Source organism: Schistocerca piceifrons, chromosome 8, assembly GCF_021461385.2.
Source record: "Schistocerca piceifrons isolate TAMUIC-IGC-003096 chromosome 8, iqSchPice1.1, whole genome shotgun sequence".
NCBI classification, from domain to species: Eukaryota; Metazoa; Arthropoda; class Insecta; order Orthoptera; family Acrididae; genus Schistocerca; species Schistocerca piceifrons.
In genome coordinates, this window is record NC_060145.1 from 202,603,432 (window position 1) to 202,625,057 (window position 21,626).

At 43.7% G+C, this 21,626-nt stretch overlaps 1 protein-coding gene and 1 non-coding gene across 2 annotated transcripts in view; both read left to right on the forward strand.

Moving 5' to 3' along the window:
- The first annotated feature begins 18,934 nt into the window (after positions 1-18,934).
- The window catches only part of LOC124712184 (odorant receptor Or2-like), a 46,719-nt gene continuing 44,027 nt past the window's right edge, over positions 18,935-21,626 (forward strand). Inside the window, exon 1 of the mRNA XM_047242480.1 lies at positions 18,935-19,752. Within this exon, the coding sequence (XP_047098436.1) occupies positions 18,935-19,752 (818 nt within the window). The remainder of the gene's footprint in view (positions 19,753-21,626) is intronic.
- On the forward strand, positions 20,225-20,300 carry Trnas-cga. Its single transcript has one exon. It is a non-coding gene; the product is annotated as a tRNA-Ser (tRNA).

Sequence of the window (21,626 nt, forward strand, 5' to 3'; positions counted from 1 at the left end):
CCTTTACACAGTACAACAGAAAAACATCTTAAGAAAACTTGAAGTGTCCTGTATGCTGAAGGCCCAAGGAATTACTCAATAATTAAAGATGACCTTAAGATAAACATTTATAGAACACATCTGAGGGCCATTTCAGGTATTGAAAATAAGTAAAGAGAAACCTTACAGACCAGGATTTACAAATTACAACCACAGATTCTGAAACAAACGCGGCTGGAGGCCAAAATACAGAGCAACAAGAATTGTAAATGAAACACTGCTGAAGGCCTAATCTTAAGGTTGTTATGAAGTTTGGGTGAAGGCCAGATAATAAACATAAAACAGACAATATTAGTACACGGCTGAAGGCCTGGCACAGTATCTAAGACCAAATAAAATGACAATCACAAGCAACAAACAGTGGTGCTCAGAAGTGTTCCAACGGTCGGCCTGCGGAGGAAACTCTAACCACAGTGTAGTGAGACAGACCAGCCAAGCGTAACACTTACCAATTGGGTTGCAGCACGACCTATGGACGGCTATGGAACCAACCAACCGCCGAATCAATTACACCAAATAACCAGCGAAGGCGAGGGTCGCAGCAGGATTATGTCTTAATAATTGGTGTATAAACACAGTCAAGGCACAACAAACACTCAAAGAGAAAAGGAGAACAACACCAAGCTGTTGAACTACATGTCATGCTGGACAGCATCAACATGGCAAGGAAGACACACTGCTACAAAACTATGCTAATTACCAAGGCAGGTAACCGGTATGTCAATGGCCACAAGGCATAAGATGCCACTGGTGCACTTCATTAATAAAATATAATCATTTCAAAGGTTAAACACCATACAGGGAGACGGCTGTAAAACTTTGCTGACTCTAACTCACCATCACGTTTCTGCTTGCGGAGATGGCCCACGATGCAACAACCAGCAATCAACGAAGAGATGTCACAATGGTTGAGCTTTCTTGACAGGTTCACTGATTACTCAACTCTAGTATGCAGGTGTGATGGGCGCTAAACTTAGCAGTCCTCACAGCAAGTGCCACAGAACTCCGACTGGGACTGCATGCCGCCAGTGGCCCCAGCCTGATCACACCCCGAAGAGACTTCCTCGCTGCTCCGCCGCAACTGACCAACTACCCACACCCGGAAACGGTCAAAAGATCAAATACACGTAGGTCGATGAGACGACCAACCGAATGACCAACCAACGGTGGTTCCCAATCCAGTCTTCTTCAGTCAGATAGTCCATGTGTTTCGCCAGTGGTCGGCAAGTACTGGCTGTCCGTAATTCACTGGAGCTTCGGACCCGACGCTCCTTCATCCCCGACTGCTGCTCCAACTTGATTGTTGCTCCGTGACCGACTCCCTTGATGTCCATTCGCAAATCGGACACACGATGACCCAGAGACATTGGCTTGGACCAAACCATGCAGAGGGAACACCGGCCCATTGGCCACCCGACACCTCTACACAAGGAAGGAACCGACCCATGTCCCATAAGATGACCAATTGAAGGGGCCCAGAAGCGGTCGGAAGACCAAATACATGACACCCGACGAGGTGACCGACCGAATGACCAACCAGTGGTCGTCCCCGCTCAAGTCTATTTCCGCTGGACAGTGCATGAGCATTGCCAGTGGTCATCGAGTACTGGCTATGCAGACGTTACTGGATCTCCATCCCGATTGAACTCCGACGCGAGGCGACGCGGAAATACTGGTTCGGACTCAACCAAGCAGAGGGAACACCAGCCAATCGGCCACCTGACCTCTCTGCACAAGGAAGGAACCGACCCAAGTCCTGCAAGATGACCAATTGAAGGGGCCCAGAAGTGGTTTGAAGACCAAATACACATCGCCCAATGAGGCGACCGACCAACGGTGTTCTCACTTCAGTCTCTTTCTGTTGGACAGTACATGTGTGTCGCCAGCGGTCGGCGAGTACTGGCTGTCCACACCTCACTGGCGCTCTGTCCAGACTTCACTGCTGCTGCGTCCCCCGAATGACTCCGCTGCTGGTCCGTCCGCAACTGACCAATCGCCACACACACCATGCCACGGAAATATACCTGTTACACCAAAGAAGTTACAGGAGTACCAGTATCGATAAATGCTGCTTCTTCCACTGACGAAGGCAAGTGAGCAACTCGTTCAGATAATAACTGAGGGAGGAATAAGAAGCCACTAGATGGTGACAGAATGTTCAAAACGAACGAGCCGACCATGGCTCAGTAAGATAGTTACCTTTTGCTACCCATTCATTGGATGCTGCTCGATACATTACACCGCCAAATGACTTGCACTATTCATGCTGTCCATTAACCGACCCCAAGACGGAACTGAGTGCGTGACACGTACTTTGGCAAGGGGTGTAACAAGAAACACTTAATGAATGGATCCTCACACTAAAGTAGTATTGGCAAAGCTCAAAAGCTAATCCTGAGTCCAACCACTATTCACTCTGTGGACACCAGATGAACTCTAGTAAAAGCTCAGGCAAACACGCAGCTCCTGCGTGGCCAATTACAGCAACACAAACGAATGTTAATGATGGCAAAACAAGTGAATGGATGACCATGCTTCGAGAAGATAACAACTCGAACATTGCTTAGTTGGAGTAGGATTACAAACGTTGTGATTCTATCACAGAGAAAAGACAGGAAACAGGGGAGCAACTCTCTGCATAATCTCGTTACTGATAATTAGGTACAAAATTTTTTCGTTTGAATCTGTGACTCTCTCTCGCCTTCTTTCTCCATGAAGTAATTGAAAATCGAGCAAATTTGAAGATATCCACCACACTCGGATTATTGCGAGCTGAATGACACCACAGTAATCATTGCAACCCTAGGATGACACAAACTACTTGTGTAAGGTAGCCACATATTATACTAACTAATTATATAACAACAGTCTAAATTTAAATAAAGTATGCCTAACATGAATTTTTTAATCTCTATACGCTCCTTCTGTTAATCACTGACCAGGTGACCATTACTACGTTCGTCACCTGGGTGCAGAGGCCACATCTCCAAATTTCCACTTATTCTTTCCTAATAGCGGTTGCTATTTCCACCATGAAAGTAGTTGTAGTTAGTCTTTTAATTTGGAGGGGTTACGTCTGTCGTGTCCACCGAAAAGATCTATTTCAATTATTGTTGTTACTTCTACTCTCATTTGTCCTATTCAGCATTTCCCAGAAGTTACCGTCATAGGTCGTCTTCTCTCGTACTTTGTGCGTTTCGTAGGCAAACTCTTGTTCAAAGAGAATTCTTTTAAATCTTACAGTATATTCTCTGCACCGTATACGAGTACCTGCTGTATTTGAACGACGGTCTCAGTAACAGAAACGAGTAATTTCACTGTTACTACATGGTTCGTTCAGAAACTGGCTCTTCTTGAATACCTTGACAGGGTTTGACTCCCGATGATTCTAAGTCTTGGCACACCATGACCTTCTATTTTATCCTGTTCTGCATATCTCGACACCAATAAATGGTGAGGAATTTATCCACAAATTCTTTGTAAGTGCTACAAGTGTCTGCAGTTACAGGTTTTTTTTCTGTGCGACTGAAAACTCCATGTCTCCACAGATGACACAAACGACTTGTGAAAGGTAGCCACATATTATACTAACTAATTATATAGCAACAGTATAAATTTAAATAAAGTATACGCTCCTTCTGTTAATCACCCTAATTGCCAAGAAACAGGCATCGACATATCAGATTGCGTACTCCAATAAATTCCTGCTGTCCTCATATTTTTGAAAGTTTTGAACAGATACGAAACTTTTGTGGTCAAATTACATACCATTATTTTTGATCGCTTGTTTCCTAGTTTCTGAAATGTGTTCTTCTTCACTGCGTCGTGTAACATCATTATGCACTATTTTCCTCACTATTGAGTGATTCATGTCTCCATTTTTTTTTTTTGGTCATCAGTCTACTGACTGGTTTGATGCGGCCCGCCAAGAATTCCTTTCCTGTGCTAACCTCTTCATCTCAGAGTAGCACTTGCAACCTACGTCCTCAATTATTGGCTTGACGTATTCCAATCTCTGTCTTCCTCTACAGTATTTGCCCTCTACAGCTCCCTCTAGTACCATGGAAGTCATTCCCTCATGTCTTAGCAGATGTCCTATCATCCTGTCCCTTCTCCTTATCAGTGTTTTCCACATATTCCTTTCCTCTCCGATTCTGCGTAGAACCTCCTCATTCCTTACTTATCAGTCCACCTAATTTTCAACGTTCGTCTATAGCACCACATCTCAAATGCTTCGAATCTCTTCTGTTCCGGTTTTCCCACAGTCCATGTTTCACTATCATACAATGCTCTACTCCAGACGTACACTCTCAGAAATTTCTTCCTCAAATTAAGGCCGGTATTTCATATTAGTAGACTTCTCTTGACCAGAAATACCTTTTTTGCCATAGCGAGTCTGCTTTTGATGTCCTCCTTGCTCCGTCCGTCATTGGTTATTTTACTGCCTAGGTAGCAGAATTCCTTAACTTCATTGACTGCATGACCATCAATCCTGATGTTAAGATTCTCGGTGTTCTCATTTCTACTACTTCTCATTACCTTCGTCTTTCTCCGATTTACTCTCAAACCATACTGTCTACTCATTAGACTGTACATTCGGTTCAGCAGATCATTTAATTCTTCTACACTTTCACTCAGGATAGCAATGTCATCATCGAATCGTATCATTGATATCCTTTCACATTGTATTTTAATTCCACTCCTGAACCTTGTTTTATTTCCATCATTGTTTCCTCTATGTACAGATTGAAGAGTAGGGGCGAAAGGCTACAGCCTTGTCTTACACCCTTCTTAATACGTGCACTTCGTTCTTGATCGTCCACTCTTATTATTCCCTCTTGGTTGTTGTACATGTTGTATATGACCCGTCTCTCCCTATAACTTACCCTTACTTTTTTCAGGATCTCGAACAGCTTGCACCATTTTATATTGTCAAACGCTTTTTCCAGGTCGACAAATCCTATGAAAGTGTCTTGATTTTTCTTTAGCCTTGCTTCCATTATTAGCCGTAACGCCAGAATTGCCTATCTCGTCCCTTTACTTTTCCTATAGCCAAACTGATCGTCACCTAGCGCATTCTCAATTTTCTTTTCCATTCTTCTGTATATTATTCTTGTAAGCAGCTTCGATGTATGAGCTGTTAAGCTGATTGTGCGATAATTCTCGCACTTGTCAGCTCTTGCCGTCTTCGGAATTGTGTGGATGATGCTTTTCCGAAAGTCAGATGGTATATCGCCAGACTCATATATTCTACACACCAACGTGAATAGTCGTTTTGTTGCCACTTCCACCAGTGATTTTAGAAATTCTGATGGAATGTTATCTATCCCTTCTGCCTTGTTTGACCGTAAGTCCTCCAAAGCTCTTTTAAATTCCGATTCTAATACTGGATCCCCTATTTCTTCTAAATCGACTCCTGTTTCTCCTTCTATCATATCATACAAATCTTCACCGTCATAGAGGCTTTCAATGTATTCCTGATTTTCCCGGAACATGTTTGCACTTCCTCCTTTCATCAATCAACTGAAGTATTTCTTCTGTTACCTATGGTTTCTTCGCAGCTACCTTCTTTGTACCTTTGTTTTTCTACCCAACTTCTGTGATGGCCCTTTTTAGAGATGTCCATTCCTCTTCAACTGTACTGCCTACTGCACTATTTCTTATTGCTGTATCTATAGCGTTAGAGAACTTCAAACGTATCTCGTCATTCCTTAGTACTTCCGTATCCCACTTCTTTGCGTATTGATTCTTCCTAACTAATGTCTTGAACTTCAGCCTACTCTTCATCACTACTATATTGTGATCTGAGTCTATATCTGCTCCTGGGTACGCCTTACAATCCAGTATCTGATTTCGGAATCTCTGTCTGACCATGATGTAATCTAATTGAAATCTTCCCGTATCTCCTGGCCTTTTCCTGGTATACCTCCTCCTCTTGTGATTCTTGAACAGGGTATTCGCTATTACTAGCTGAAACTTGTTACAGAACTCAATTAGTCTTTCTCCTCTTTCATTCCTTGTCCCACGCCCATATTCTCCTGTAACCTTTTCTTCTACTCCTTCCCCCACAACTGCATTCCAGTCGCCCATGACTATTAGATTTTCGTCCCCCTTTACATACTGCATTACCCTTTCAATATCCTCATACACTTTCTCTATCTGCTCATCTTCAGGTTGCGACGTCGGCATGTATACCTGAACTATCGTTGTCGGTGTTGGTCTGCTGTCGATTGTGATTAGAACAACCCGGTCACTGAACTGTTCACAGCAACACACCCTCTGCCCTACCTTCCTATTCATAACGAATCCTACACCTGTTATACCATTTTCTGCTGGTGTTGATATTACCCGATACTCATCTGACCACAAATCCTTGTCTTCCTTCCACTTCACTACACTGACCCCTACTATATCTAGATTGAGCCTTTGCATTTCCCTTTTCAGATTTTCTAGTTTCCCTACCACGTTCAAGCTTCTGACATTCCACGCCCCGACTCGTAGAACGTTATCCTTTCGTTGATTATTCAATCGTTTTCTCATGATAACCTCCCCCTTGGCAGTCCTCTCCCGGAGATCCGAATGGGGGACTATTCTGGAATCTTTTGCCAATGGAGAGATCATCACGACACTTCTTCAAATACAGGTCACACGTCGTGTGGATAAACGTTACGTGTCTTTAATACAGTGGTTTCCATTGCCTTCTGCATCCTCATGTCGTTGATCATTGCTGATTCTTCCGCCTTTGGGGGCAATTTCCCACCCCTAGGACAAGAGAGTGCCCTGAACCTCTATCCGCTCCTCCGCCCTCCACGTCTCCATGTTGATAGACAATTCTGAAACTATACACGCCCTGACTCACGTCTCGTGGTGCGCTTATTTGCTGTGGGCCTTCAACAGCCACACGACACGCTGGTGGTTCTATGGTATGCACAAATTGTGTTATATCTGAATGTGATCTTTCCGTATTATCCTATCGCTCCATTCAATTTCTGTGATCGCTGTCAACCATAGGTTTCTTTGTTGATCTATTTTAAATGCGTTTTACGTGATCTAGGATCTCTCTGATGTCTCTAACAACTTCGTTCTGCTGTGTACTAATTCCAGAGTAATCCTTCTGTACTTTCTTGAGATCTTCATGCTGTTGTTCATTTAACATATCCTCACCAATCCTATCAGTTCCTGTGTTTCTTTTACAATTTTCTTGCCGTGCTCTTCTAGAGTACTTAGCACCTTCCTCATTTGACAAACTCATGTTTTGGTTGTCTCGCATGTTTCTTCGCGAGAGGTGCCTCATTTATTGCTCCTAATGCTTCAGTATGAGCTAGCCCTGCATCTCCTCCGGGTCAGCTGCCTTATGTTTGAATTCTGTTGCTGTCCGTTGAATTTTTTCTCTCTCGTTTCTGATATCAATTATGTTCTGTTCTAATTTCCTTGTGAATTCCTGTACTTACTTTTCTGTCTGTTTTAAAAATACTTTCTTTCCTTCTTTACTCTTCACCTGTTTTAAAAATTTGAAAATGGTTTCGATCTGCATGCTCTTGCTTATTTTTGTTTTTTGCTAAATCTTGAGTAAATGATTATGAACATATTTACTGGCTCACTGTGGTGGCGAAACCGATCTCTTGCCCTCTCTTGTCACCGCATTTTGGATGATGATTGCTACTTCTACATGTTGTGAACCTGCTGCCCCTTCATTCTCAATGTTGTCGAATACACTGGACATTTCTTTGCCATCTGATGTTAACTTCTCCCTACTGTCACCACTCTGACCTGACTGACCTGCACTAAAGGTGATCAATTCGTGCACAAATTCGTGTACCTCCCTGTTTTGCACATGATCTAAGCCGAAATCTCGATATCTACTCTCATCGGATGCTAGCTGTGCTTAGCTCCTTATTACCATCCATGTCATGATCTAACATATCATTATTATCAACCCGAATATAAATTACCTACAACCGAGGAATAATCTCCCCTATGTTGCAAACATATAATAAATAACCCTTCCAAAAGAACAGCGATGGCACCAACGCCGTCAGCAATAGAACACGTAGTAGGAAAGCATAAATCAAATTCGCTCCAGCCACTACAGTTACCGCCGAGGTAATGGTTCAAAATCCTGTCGTAATCAATTAACTGATGATTAATTGTAAATTATCAGTTTGCAAATGAAGTTGTTTAAACAAAATCTGGTTCTGCTAGGCAATGACTTACACGCAAAACTCATTCCACAATAGCGGCCTGCTACGTCACTAAAGAGCCATAAACGCTCTAAGTCCTGGCAGGATATGACAGTTTACACAAAATTCTCCCTGAACGGAATGTATGTTGGTAACTATAATGAACTTCAGCAGCCGGCCGCGGTGGCCGAGTGGTTCAAGGTGCTTCAGCCGGGAACCGCGCGACTGCTACGGTCGCAGTTCGAATCCTGCCCCGGGCTTGGATATGTGTGTTGTCCTTACGTTGGTAGGTTTAAGTAGTTCTAAGTTCCAGGGAGCTGGTGAACTCAGATGTTAAGTCTCACAGTGCTCAGAGCCATTTGAACCATTTAGCCATCTGAACTTCAGCATTTCAACATCTCTAATACACAAATCCACCCGTAAAGTGACCCTGCGGTGAAGATAATACTCAACGGGTTTTTAATGTAGATGATATGAAATGTGAAACTGGAGATGACAACTTGTATCTTTATGCCAAGATTACTCGTATTATTCCCACATCGACAACTAACATTTATGAAGGTGCTCAAGGGATTTTGTCTACTTGAATAACAGGTTTTTGGATCTAAGCAAATCTAATACGCTGTGGAATGTAATGCACACACCAATTTCTAATAATTAAATCATAAAAAGAGAGTTTGTTGACGCGCCCATGGTAGGCTGCATTTATTTTACACGACAGGCATGTAGATGAGTTATCAATACAATAACTTTTAACTGTCCCATTGTTAAGTGACACCGTCTTTGTTAAAAAAGAATGTCTAACTTGGTCACCTGCATACTATGCTAAAAACATACGTAAACTACCTGCGTTACCCATCCTTATTCACTAATTTGATCATTACGAGTATCCTTAGACTCATTGGTATTCACTAATGTCATCATTACTGATATCCTTGGAGGAGTCTACATCAGAAACAATTTCCTCTTTCCCCACCATCCTCTGTGTCGTTACGAAGTACATCTCCTTCACTTCCGTCCAGACTATTTGTAATACAGCATTTCTTGAGTAATTTTGTGATCATTGGTGATCCGATACTTTTACAGGGAGCCGAAACACAATGTGGACTGAAGAGGGTAACATCACGCTCCATTTCTCCTGTCGGAGCTGTTCATAGTTTCGCTGGCAATATCACTTTTGATACTGTTCGTGAATGTAACCTTCGATACTTTTATCTATACTGACGTCACTCCTCGAGCAGGCTATTGGCTAGGCTTTCTTAAGTCGCCAGTGTGATGACCACGAAATGTACCAAGACAAAGCATTGGTGGTGGTTTGGTAAGCCCACCAGGATGTATTTCCCGTACGTTTGGGGGCTAGTATAGCATTAATGTTTCCCTCATCTATTCCTTCACTTGATATCAAACAATGGCGTCATCACGGAACAGATTTTCATTTTTAGAGATCTTCTAGCTTGATTTCCGTTTGTAGATTAAGAAATGGAGAAGTTTGTGCCCATCTGCTGTGATTCCCAGCGTTACAGTTATGCACTGTTTTTCACACCCTGATATTTCAATGGTAGCTGCTTTTGTCTCCTTCTGATGAATCGTGTAATTACATGGCATATCGAACAGAAATGGTGTCGCGTCAGCGTTGCCAATTCGGCCCATCGAGAAATTATTCTCTTTTTGAAGTGTCGTGACATACTGCTGAAACTGTTGAAACTTTTTCTGAAAATCATGCGGAAGCTTTTGGCAACCTCAGCGCCGCAGAGATAAGCCCATCCAATTCATAAAGTGATGCATGGCTAACCTTAAGCTCTAGTCTTTATATACTAAGCCCTGCAGCCAATTTTTTGCTTCGTTTTCTATGGAGTCAATAGCCATAGGTTGGCCATTTTTCCTCCTTTCATAGACGAATTCCAAAACTTTTTCTCCAACGTCTGCATGTCTTTCTTTGGGACGGCCAGCGGATTACTCTGTAGTAGAGATTGTCACGAATAATTACAGTTTCTGTTTCTTCCATAAGAGAACGTTATTCTCTTCCTGCTCTCGTGTTACCATATTTTTCAGTATAAAGGATTACTCCTCTAACATTACCTTTTTTTATAGAAACAGGCGATACCAAATGGTATCTTAAATCTTGCATAGATGAACATTCTCGGCTGTTTCACTGAAAGAATTTCAATTGATTTCGTATACAATGTATTATATTTCAGACAAAAATGTATAAAGGGAAATTGATTTGGTTTGTAATCTCTTTGGGAGAGCCGTGGAATGTAAGTGGTAGTGGGTATGTCTCTGATGGATACAGACGTATTTTTATGATCGACACTAATAATGTAATTTGGAATATTAAGTGGAAATTATAAAGACGGCGTGACATTGAAAACGTGACAAAACATGAAATTCAACAGTAGAACAGGCAAATATTCGAATATTATTGAGGTCAACAGGAATCTATTAAATCAACATTTCAGTCTCAAGAATGTATCTCTAGACGCGGGAACTGCAGCCAACAACAATAGAAAATGAAGACAAGTAAATAGTTTTTCTTTTGCATACCATACGCCTCTTGAAGCTTTCGAAACTTTTAGAGACAGATAAATCTCTGTGGGAGGGTAAGATTACAACCTCCATCTCCTTCTCCCATTCTGACCCACCTGCGCGCCCAGGCTCTGAGTCCAAAACCACGTATTTTCTCCAAGACTGAATCGACTACTCTCGGCGGTTCACGAATTACTCCGCAGCTTACACACATTACATTCAAGTCCGCCAAAATCTTCACGAAGAGTTTGCGCCAAAAAGCAAAACCACCAACTGAAAGTCGGTGCAAATCGCATATCATTTCATGTACCATAGATACTCCCTGCGTAAGATGGGAAAAAACCTGTTCCTTCAACCCTAAGACGTTTCGAGGTAACGAAAACTGTTACGTTTTGTAAATTACAGATTGCAGCAATCTATCATTTACAAGTCAATGTAACAGTCGCTGAGTGCAACCGCTTTCCAAATGGAAGGTAACCTGCTGGTAGTTTTTGTTATATCTTGGTCTGTGTCCCAATCAATACACTGTTATTTGGTGCGCTTGGGAAATAACTTGGCTTGTGTGTTTACATCACCTCAATTAAAAAAAAAAAGAGGGAAAAGAACGCCACACCTCTCTTGGCCACCCAGTGTGCGGTTTTATGCAGTGTCGCCCCATTTCACCTGTTCTAGTGAAATGGTTTTGCTGACCTAGCTAATACCGGTATACAGCAAGCTTCCCAGACAACAACATGAGGACTCCTGCCGAAACAGTTGGAATGGCCTTTGTCTCGGCAGGGAACAGCTGCCATTCCCTCAGTCTTACACATCTCGGCGAAAGCAGTTACAAAGCGTTTGGCATCATGGACAATATAGTGTGGCCCCTCTCTGGGACCCCTGGTTCCTATGACAAGTGTCCCCCGCAGCTTACGCCGTCTTCTGCTTTGCTAAGGAGCCGGCCTGCGTCTCACTTCGCTCTCTCTATATCTGTGTCTTGCCCTGTGCTCAGGACTGGCACCATTAAGCCTCACCTGCTATAGCCGTGGTCATCCGACAAAACAAGCGCTCGACGGCTCCTCCACCTCTAATCACTTTGTACATCTAGCTTCCATTAAATTCAGCATCACCACCACCGTCAACATTCTCTAATTGTCTCACTATCACAGAGTCTGTAACTGTCTGTTCGATCAGATAAAGAGAGAGGGAGAAAGGCGGGTCGATAGGACCAGATGTCTTTCAAACTCTTTAATAGAATGTAAAGCTTTGAATAGGTAAACACAAGGATATTTCAGTTTTTTTACCTTGTAGAAGAAGAAAAGAGAGTTTTTGAGTATTGTACTAAACTTTATTGTATTCACAAGTCCCTATGGCAATAGATTTGGTGGTAGTGCCATTGCTATATGGCTTTCTAGTACGCGAAAGTGAAAGTGAAGAACTTTATTTCATCTGTGAGATCTAGTAAGAGTTATAGAGTCAGTACCACGTTATCAATTAACCACCATTGTCTCACATCCTGTAATCTAGATTTAACCAGTTTTGACAGATAATTTAACCATCACTTGCTTAATGTAAGTAGTATGTGTTTGCATGTTACGCAAAAAGTGCAGTCTTCAGGCGGCTATGTTTTTAAATTGTCGTCCATCTCACCAGACACTGCAAGCTGGCGCCAGGCTCTCATCAGGTATCTCTGGTGACAGGGTGGATGATAACACAAGCACAGCACTGCGCAGACAGTACAGTCGCAACAGCGAAGTCTTATATGATTTCTCTTTTATCGTAACTATTTTGCGATGCTTTAGAATTTTTTCGATCAAAAAGGAAACGTCTAAATATTAACGGCATGTTGCATACAATTTTCTATCGACGTTTCTAATTAGACTCAATGCAGATGAGAGAAAATAGTAGTCGCTGAGTTGTTGAGCTGATAATTCTGAAGTGTGAGTTACTAACAGCATGTGGTATTATTTGTGGAGTATGTAGATAGATATGTGTCTAAATATTGGTCCATCAGAGATTTAAAAAAAGGTTTGCAGCTGTACTAAGTTCAGTTAACAAATCCTCTCACTGATGATGGAAAGCTCTAGATGTAGTTGATGTATAGGCAAGCGTATATTTTAAATAATGGAGCAGGTACAAATTATGAGCAACATGGAACATGCTAGGTTACAACATAAACCGAAAACTAGATTATCGAAACTAGTGAAATTATCCTATACTGTCGGTGGGGTACAAGACGACTTAGACGAAATTTCTAGTTCGCGGGATGAAGCGCAGAACGGTCTAAAAGTAGAAAACTGTAAGTTAATGCAGATGTATTGGAAAACAATACCATAATGTTCGAATACAGCATTAGTATTGTGCTGCTTGGCACAGTCATATCGCCTGAATACCTAGGAGTGATCTTTCAAAGCGATATGAAATGGAACTAGAACGTAAGGACTTAGTAGGGAGGTGAATAGTCGACTTCGGTTTATAGGGAGAATTTTAGGAAAGTGTGCGACCCATTCCTGAGTACTGCTCGAGCACATGGGATTCCCGTCAGGTCGAATGAGAGGAAGACGTGAAAGCAACCGACAGGTGGGCTACTAGATTTGTGTCCGATAGGTCCGAACTAAATTTGCAAGCCCTGGAAGGAATGCGACGTTCTTTTCGAGGGACTACTGAGAAAATTTATAGAACCGTCATTTGAAGCTGCTTGCAGAGCGATTATACTACCGACAACACATATTTCGAGTAAGAACCACGAAGATACGAGAAACTGCGGCTTATACGGTCACCTAGCTAGTCGTTTTTCTCTCGGTCTGGTTGCTAGTGAAACAAGAAAGGGAAATGCCTAGTAGTGGTTCAGTGTAGACTCCGCCATGCACAGTACGTTTGCTTACGGATTGTGTATGTTAATGTAGGTGTAGACGAGCACATGACGAAGACTGCTCCAGACGTATCTTCAGAAGAAGAAAGAGGACATCAGAAGAATACCTTCAGACTCCCAGTTCCTGCTGACTCCCTTGTGCTGTGCTGCCGAAGAGCCGGAGTGAATGTCTCACATCGTGAAATTGGTTGGAGAAATATTATTGCCAGCCATTAGAATGTTCTTCATCCGTTCTCTTCCTCTCAATTCCGACTTCTAGGAAGCTGTATTTCCATTGATGTGCGAGCTTCTGGGTATTGCTTCCGCGTTCCCGTGTGATACCATGCCGTGCCGGGAACAACTTGAAATTGGTCGGTATTGCTTCCGCGTTCCCGTGTGATACCATGCCGTGCCGGGAACAACTTGAAATTGGTCTCACATTTTAAGTGTTCTCAGCATCCATTACTTCTGATTTCCGCCGGCAGGTATTTAGTGAAGCGGTGGGTTTCTCTCGTGCACGTAGGGTGACAGTCAGCGAGTCCCTTCCACCAACTCTGAGCCATTACCAACAAGGCCTAAGGCGATACATTGTCCTCCCCAGGCACAACTGTCGTCGTATAGGAATAACTGTCGTCATACCAGTCATAGAGGAAGATTGACCACCCAAGTAAACACTAAAGAGGATCCTTTTGTATGTCGAGCTTATTGACGGTATGCTAGGCTTCTGCATTTACTATAGTATGTTAATGCAAGTGTACTGACTGAGAGTGAAAGTTTATGTTTTATAGTAAATCGTAAATACGCTTCACATCAGGTAACTGATAACTGTTTCTTAAACTTCGTTTCTTGAAAGGTTTTTAAATCATTGAGTTGAAAGTAGTCCTTGTAGTACCTTAGCTTGTATGATTGTATACCATGTGTTGTTTTAATTTTACTGATAATCAACGAAATTTCATACTTCGCGCTGCCGAAGCTAGGCTTCCTTTCCTCAGTTCGAAAGCGGCCTCTGGTGCCAACCCAACCAATGAAAAGCGCTGGTTCCGAAAATGGCGTGGATCTGTTTCGTAGTGATCCCATTCAGCTAAAAAAAAGGCTAATTATTTAACTTACATCTTCTTCATCCTGCCCATCGTGTGGAATTTTCAAACAAATTTCAGGTCCTGTAATTCTTCACCACTTTCACAGAATGACATCAATGTCTTATCCAAACCAAGTTGTTACTCGGAATTTTTCAAATATACAAATATTTCCCAGAGGTTAAATAATCCATATAGCAGAGCGAAAATATTAGGACTCACTGAGATACCTCTAAATCCGAAAGCTGACTTTTATCCACTTAAACATGGAGCAACTGTGTCGAATAAAATACAGTATTAAATTTGTACACTGATAATCCATAATATTGTGACCACCTACTATCGATATAAGCCAATCCAGGAGGTAGCAGCGTTAACTGGCGAGAAATGACTGCTAGTCGGAAATAAGCACGATGCATGTACGGTATTACTAATGAGCGTGCTGTCTGTGTGCAGAATGGGGAAGGTGAGCTATCTATCTGAGTGTGACTGACTGCAGATGCTGATGACCCGGAGGCACGAGCATTTCCAAAACTGCACGACTTGCCTGGTGTTCGAAGAGTGCTGTCTTCAACATGTACCGAAACCAAGGTGAAACGACGTCCAGACTACGTGGGGTTGGGCTGCCACCGCTCATTATACACTTATGCTCATAAATTAAGGATAATGCTGATACTTGGCGAAACAACGCTCTGGTGGAAGGTTTGCGGGTTTAAATCGCCTCGGGGTATGACCAATCGGTGCATTTGACCTGCGGTCGTCGCACGGTGGCGCTGGAAGCAGTCCACATACGCAGAAGTCTGTTGGTGCATGTCAGAGTACGGTGCAGGGAGTAAGCGGGCAGACGTTTTCAGACGTGCTAATGGTGACTGTGTGTTGAAAATGACTCAAAGAAAACGTTATGAGGGGTCGAATACTAGGGAGACTGAAGGCTGGTCAAACACAGCAGGTCGTAGCACGGTCCTCCGTGTGCCACAAAGTGTGATCTCATGATCATGGCAACGATTCCAGCCCAGGAAATGTGTCCAGGCGCTACAATATGGGACGTCCACAGTGTACAACACCACAAAAAGAACGATATCTCACCATCAGTACCCGAAGACGGCCACGGAGTACTGCAGGTAGCCTTGCTCGGGACTTTACCGCCGCCACTGGAAGAGTTGTCTCCAGACACACAGTCTACAGACGACTCAATAGACATGGTTTATTTTCGCCCGGAGACCTGCAAGGTGCATTCCACTGACCCCTGGTCACAGGAGAGCCCGTAATGCCTGGTGTCAAGAACACAGTTCAAGGTCATTGGAACAATGGTCCCAGGTTATGTTCACGGACGAGTCCAGGTATAGTCTGAATAGTGATTCTCGCCTGGTTTTCATCTGACGTGAACCATGAACCAGGTACCAATCCCTTAATGTCCTTGAATGGGAACTGTGTGGAGGTCTTGGTTTGATGGTGTGGGGTGGGATTATGATTGGTGCACTTACACCCCTACATGTCTTTTACAGATGAACGGTGACAGGTCAGGTGTATCGGGAAGTCATTTTGCACCAGTATTTCCGCCTTTTCGGGAGTGCAGTGGGTCCACCTTCCATCTGATGGATGATAACGCACGGTCCCACCGAGTTGCCATCGTGGAGGAGTATCTTGAAACAGAAGATATCAGGCGAATGGAGTGGCCTGCCTATTCTCCAGACCTAAACCCCATCGAGCACGTCTGAGTCGCTCTCGGTCGACGTATTGATGCACGTCTTCAAACCCCTAGGACACTTCAGGAGCTCCGACAGGCACTGGTGCAAGAATAGGAGGCTATACCGCAGCAGCTGCTCATCCACCTGATCCAGAGTATGCAAACCCGTTGTGCGGCCTGTGTCGTGTGCATGGTGGTCATATCCTATATTGATGTCGGGGTACATGAGCAGGAAACAGTGGCGTTTTGTAGCACATGTGTTTCGGGACGGTTGTCTCAACTTATCACCGATACTGTGGATTTACAAAAAAAAAAAAAATGGTCCAAATGGCTCTGAGCACTATGGGACTTAACATCTGTGGTTATCAGTCCCCTAGAACTTAGAACTACTTAAACCTAACTAACCTAAGGACATCACACACATCCATGCCCGAGGCAGGATTCGAACCTGCGACCGTAGCAGTCACGCGGTTCCGGACTGAGCGCCTAGAACCGCTAGACTACCGCGGCCGGCCGTGGGTTTACAGATCTGTGTCGTCTATGTTCCCTATGTGCCTATACTATTAGCGCCAGTTTTGTGTAGTGCGACGTTGTGTGGCATCACATTCTGCAATTATCCTTAATTTATGAGATTGAGTGTAGATGTCGGACGTCGTAATTTGAGTAGACTAGTAAAACAGGGCGGATGGTGAACTGTGGTGGAACTAACATCATAGTTTAATGCTGGCCAGACTACAAGTGTGTGTCAACATACATTGCACCGAACACTCTTAACGATGGGCCTCCGCAGCTGGCGATATATACATGGGCCAATGTTAACACTACGACATCGGCAGCTACCACTGAAATGGGCATGTGACCATCGGAACTGAACGTTGGTATTCTGGAAGAGCGTTGCATGGTCTGACGAATCCCGAAACCTTCTTCATCATGCCGATGGAAGTGCGCGAATCCGTCGTCTACCAACGGAACAGCTCCTGCACGCTCGTACAAATGAAGAAAAGCTGGCCGCGCCTCCATTATGCCCTGGATAGCATTCACGTTGGCATCCATGAATCCAGTGAACTCGTGCAAGGCACCATGACAACCATGGTGTATCGTACTCTGATTGCAGACCACGTACACCCCTTCATGACGATCATGTTTCCCGATGGTAAAGGCATTTTTCAACAAGACAATGCGCCATGTCACATGGCCAGGATTGTGACGGAGTGTTTAGAGGACCACAACAGCGAGTTCCAATTGACATGCTGATCCCCTAACTCACCACATCTGAAATCGATCGAACACATGTGGAATGTTACTGGACGTGGCATCAGAGCTTATCGCCACTCCCGGGCAATTATGGGAACTAGGTGACTTGTGTTTGCAGATGTGGTACCAGCTCCCTCCAGCGACCTATCAAGATCTCATTGCTTCCATGCCGCATCGAGTCGCTGTTGTTGTCCGTGCCGGAGGTGGACATACCGGCTGTAAGCAGGTGGTCACACTGTTCTGACTTGTTGGATATGACATACAGTATGCGTGTTACCTTGAATACATTGTTCATGACAATACTGAGCATTTCCTCACTAAGCGAAAGTGACGTTAGTAAAATTAGCGATCGTTCTGTTATCAGTTTTGTAATATGGGTCGCATACTTGTAAGAAAAGAGACCAACCAAACAGAATATACAGTGTGTGATTAAATTTCGACCGTTGTCGTAAACAGCTCGGTGCTAATAACAAAAAAGTTATGCAACTAAAGCGCGTTTATTGGTTCAAATGGCTCTGAGCACTATGGGACTTAACATCTATGGTCATTAGTCCCCTAGAACTTAGAACTACTTAAACCTAACGAACCTAAGGACATCACACAACACCCAGCCATCACGAGGCAGAGAAAATCCCTGACCCCGCCGGGAATCGAACCCGGGAACCCGGGCGTGGGAAGCGAGAACGCTACCGCACGACCACGAGATGCGGGCGCGTTTATTCAAAAGGTGTTTCAGCAGTATCAGTTCATTGCAGCTCAGTTTAGTCTAGGAACATTTTGCTTTCTTGTGTCACTGTCATCTTCTCAGCTCCCTCGATTTACCGTTAGTGAGAAATTTGTGTGACGTGTACTAGTATACGAATCACATAAGAAAGCTCGCTGTTCTTATGAACTACATTATGAGAACTACGTCGTCTGTTGGATGCGAGAGAAGAGAGTGTTATTACTTTTAATCACCACCATCGATCAGTTTCGGTGAGTCGAGCTGTTCCAACGGAACACTTTCATATTTTATTTCAGTCACCTTGTTCGTTTGTTTATGTTACATAACCCAGAAATGAGTAAATATGGAAGATTATAAATTAATCAACTACAAAATGTTACGGAGTGGCTGATTTATTTAAATCCCATTATGAAGCCTTTTCATTCTGCCATTTGCGGCCGTGTATATAACATAGGGCTCCTTCAGAAGCAGTCACAGTAACATTGTGAACGGCTCAGAGTAGCTTTCATTTGCTGTCCTGACACATCATAAGGAGTACAAAGTAGAAGATCCACTGTGTACTAGTTCGCAAGTCAGTACAGGAAGGGTAATAGTAGTCATCGGGACTGATACCAGTACTAGATGGGGGGAGAGGTAGCAGATGATATGGAACTGCCTCTGTCCTGGACGGCTAGCGGGCAGTCGATCCTCAAGCTGAACATCCGCCATCTGTGGTTATGTGGTGTGTGGCAACTGCCTGGTTCCTCGATGTTTGAGGCGTACGGGGCTCTGGGCCTCGCGCTGGGCGTCTGGAACGCGATAGAGGGTTCGCTGGCCATCTACTACAGCTGGGGGGACATGGAGGAGACGACACTGGTGCTTACCAGTACCGTATATATCGGCTGCAACACCATCAAGATGGCCTTCTCCAGGAGCAACCGGCGGCAGTACTACGCGCTGGCTCGACGCGTGGAGACGCTCGTATCTCTGCAGAGTGAGTCGTGCTTCGCGGATCCTGCCTTGGCCGACATCCAGAAGGACTCCCAGAGGCGCGCGTTCCGCCTCACCCTGGGAATACTGCTCTTCATGTTCGCGCAGTGCTTCGTGTGGTTCCCCACGCCGCTCGTGGCGCATCCAGGAGAACGCCGCCTGCCACTGGTTCAACACGCCTGGGACAACAACACCCACTACTATGCACTGTCGTACGCCTCGCAGTGCGTCGTAGGAGCGTGGACGAGTCAGCTGGGCTACAGCGTCGACCTGCTGTTCATGGCAGTCATGATTCTCGTGGCCGCGCAGCTGCGGATACTTTCGCTGCGCATAGCCAGTCTGACAACGGAGGACTGCGAAGAAAATCTAGAAGATGGGGCGAGACGCATGAACGGCATGCCAGCAGACACCTGCGATAAAATGTACCAAAATTTGTGTCTTTGTATCGAAACTCATCAGAAAATTCTCAGGTACGTTACGTAAAATGGATAATTTCGGTAGTATATACCTGAATTAGCGCTATGAAGTTTGTCCGTAATGTGCAAGATACCTGACGCGCTGTGAAACACAATAATAAATTACAATAACCCAACTTTTTTGTTGAATGTTAAGTATTGTTGTAATGTCTACTCAAATCCGATAAGACATTGTCTTGGTACAGAGACCAACTCTGAATGAAGAGAAATGCGTCGTTGTCCACATAGATAAACATTAGAGTAAACTATAACATGCCGATTTAAAAATTATTCAACTCTCTAAAGTTCCAGTTGGTATTTTATTTGAGCAACCAGTTTCAGTACTCCAGAATGAGATTTTTACTCTGCAGCGGAGTGTGCGCTGATATGAAACTTCCTGGCAGATTAAAGCTGTGTGCACCGACCAGAGTCGAACTCGGGACCTTTGCTTTTCACGGGCAAGTGCTCTACCATCTGAGCTACCGAAGCACTTCGGTAGCTCAGATGGTAGAGCACTTGCCCGCGAAAGGCAAAGGTCCCGAGTTCGAGTCTCGGTCGGTGCACACAGTTTTAATCTGCCAGGAAGTTTCAGTTTCAGTACTACGATACGCCATCTTCAGGCCCTGTCACCGACGTGTAGGACGAAACCCACCTCCGTTCTAGTCAAAGTAGGGACCCGCACTCAGTGACCGGCTTCCGTAGATATTTGACACAGCGATCCCTTCGATCATCACTTACCGTTCCTTCAAAGAGTTATGGATACCAGTCATTGCATGTTGGTCCCTATTTTGACTCGATCTGAGGTGGGTTTCTTCCTGCATGTCGGTCAGGGGGCCTGAAGATGGCGTTATGTAGAGCTGGAACTGGTTTGCTCAAATAAAATAACTAGCAGAAATTTAGACGGCGAAAGGTGTTCTAATTCGACATTTTGTGTTGAACAGCCGAGAACCCAAAACCATCAGTATAAAAGTGGAACTACAGAGATTTAGAGTTTAAAAGTAGTACTTACTCTTTGTATGTTTCCACAAGCGTACAGGTTGATTTTGTTACGTTGAATAATATACCTAATAGCCTGTTTCTGGTTGAAAAGGGTGGACTGAATTGCAGAGTTAACCATAATGTAAAATGTCATTATACGCGGTGTTGACTGGAATACACTCTGCGGATTTCTGAAGATATCAGGGATAACCTAAAGGAAGTGATGTGGTATCTACAATTTGTTGAGAATTCAGATCCCAGTAGTTAGAATTTAAGAACCCAACACTGGCGCATCGGCTGACAAAAGAGTTACTTCAATTCACAAAAAGAAAGGACCAATTTTGAAACCAAATGTAAATTCAGAGGGAACCAATAGGAGCATAATATTTGCCGATGACCTTATAGTCCTACCAGAGATAGGAAGATCACGTTTACGGGAAGGAATACAGAGTGTCTTGAGAACATCATTAAAATTCAGACGAGTACAATGGAGCCTGATAGACTTAAGTGATGATGGGGCAATTGGATTAGGGAATTACAGGTAACAAGTAGTGAGCAGAAACAGCTAACGATGTCACAAGAAAAAGTGGATATAAAATGGAGACTGGCAATAAGGGGAAAGCTTTTACAGAAGCGAGTAATACGTTAATATGTGACATAAATTTGTTTTAACAAGTCATTCCTGAAAGCACTGCTCTGAAACGTAACCTTCGATACAGTCAATAAGAGGAGAAAAGTTTTCGGAATATGGTGCTACAAGAGACTTTTGAAGATAGGTGAGTAGATAGAATAAACTATGGCGAGATAGTGAGTCGTACTGTGGAGAAATGATGGTAAAAAAGGTATTGTCCAATAGGAGTCATCTCAAGGCATCAAGGAATAGATCAAAGAATAGTTCAAGGAATAGTCAA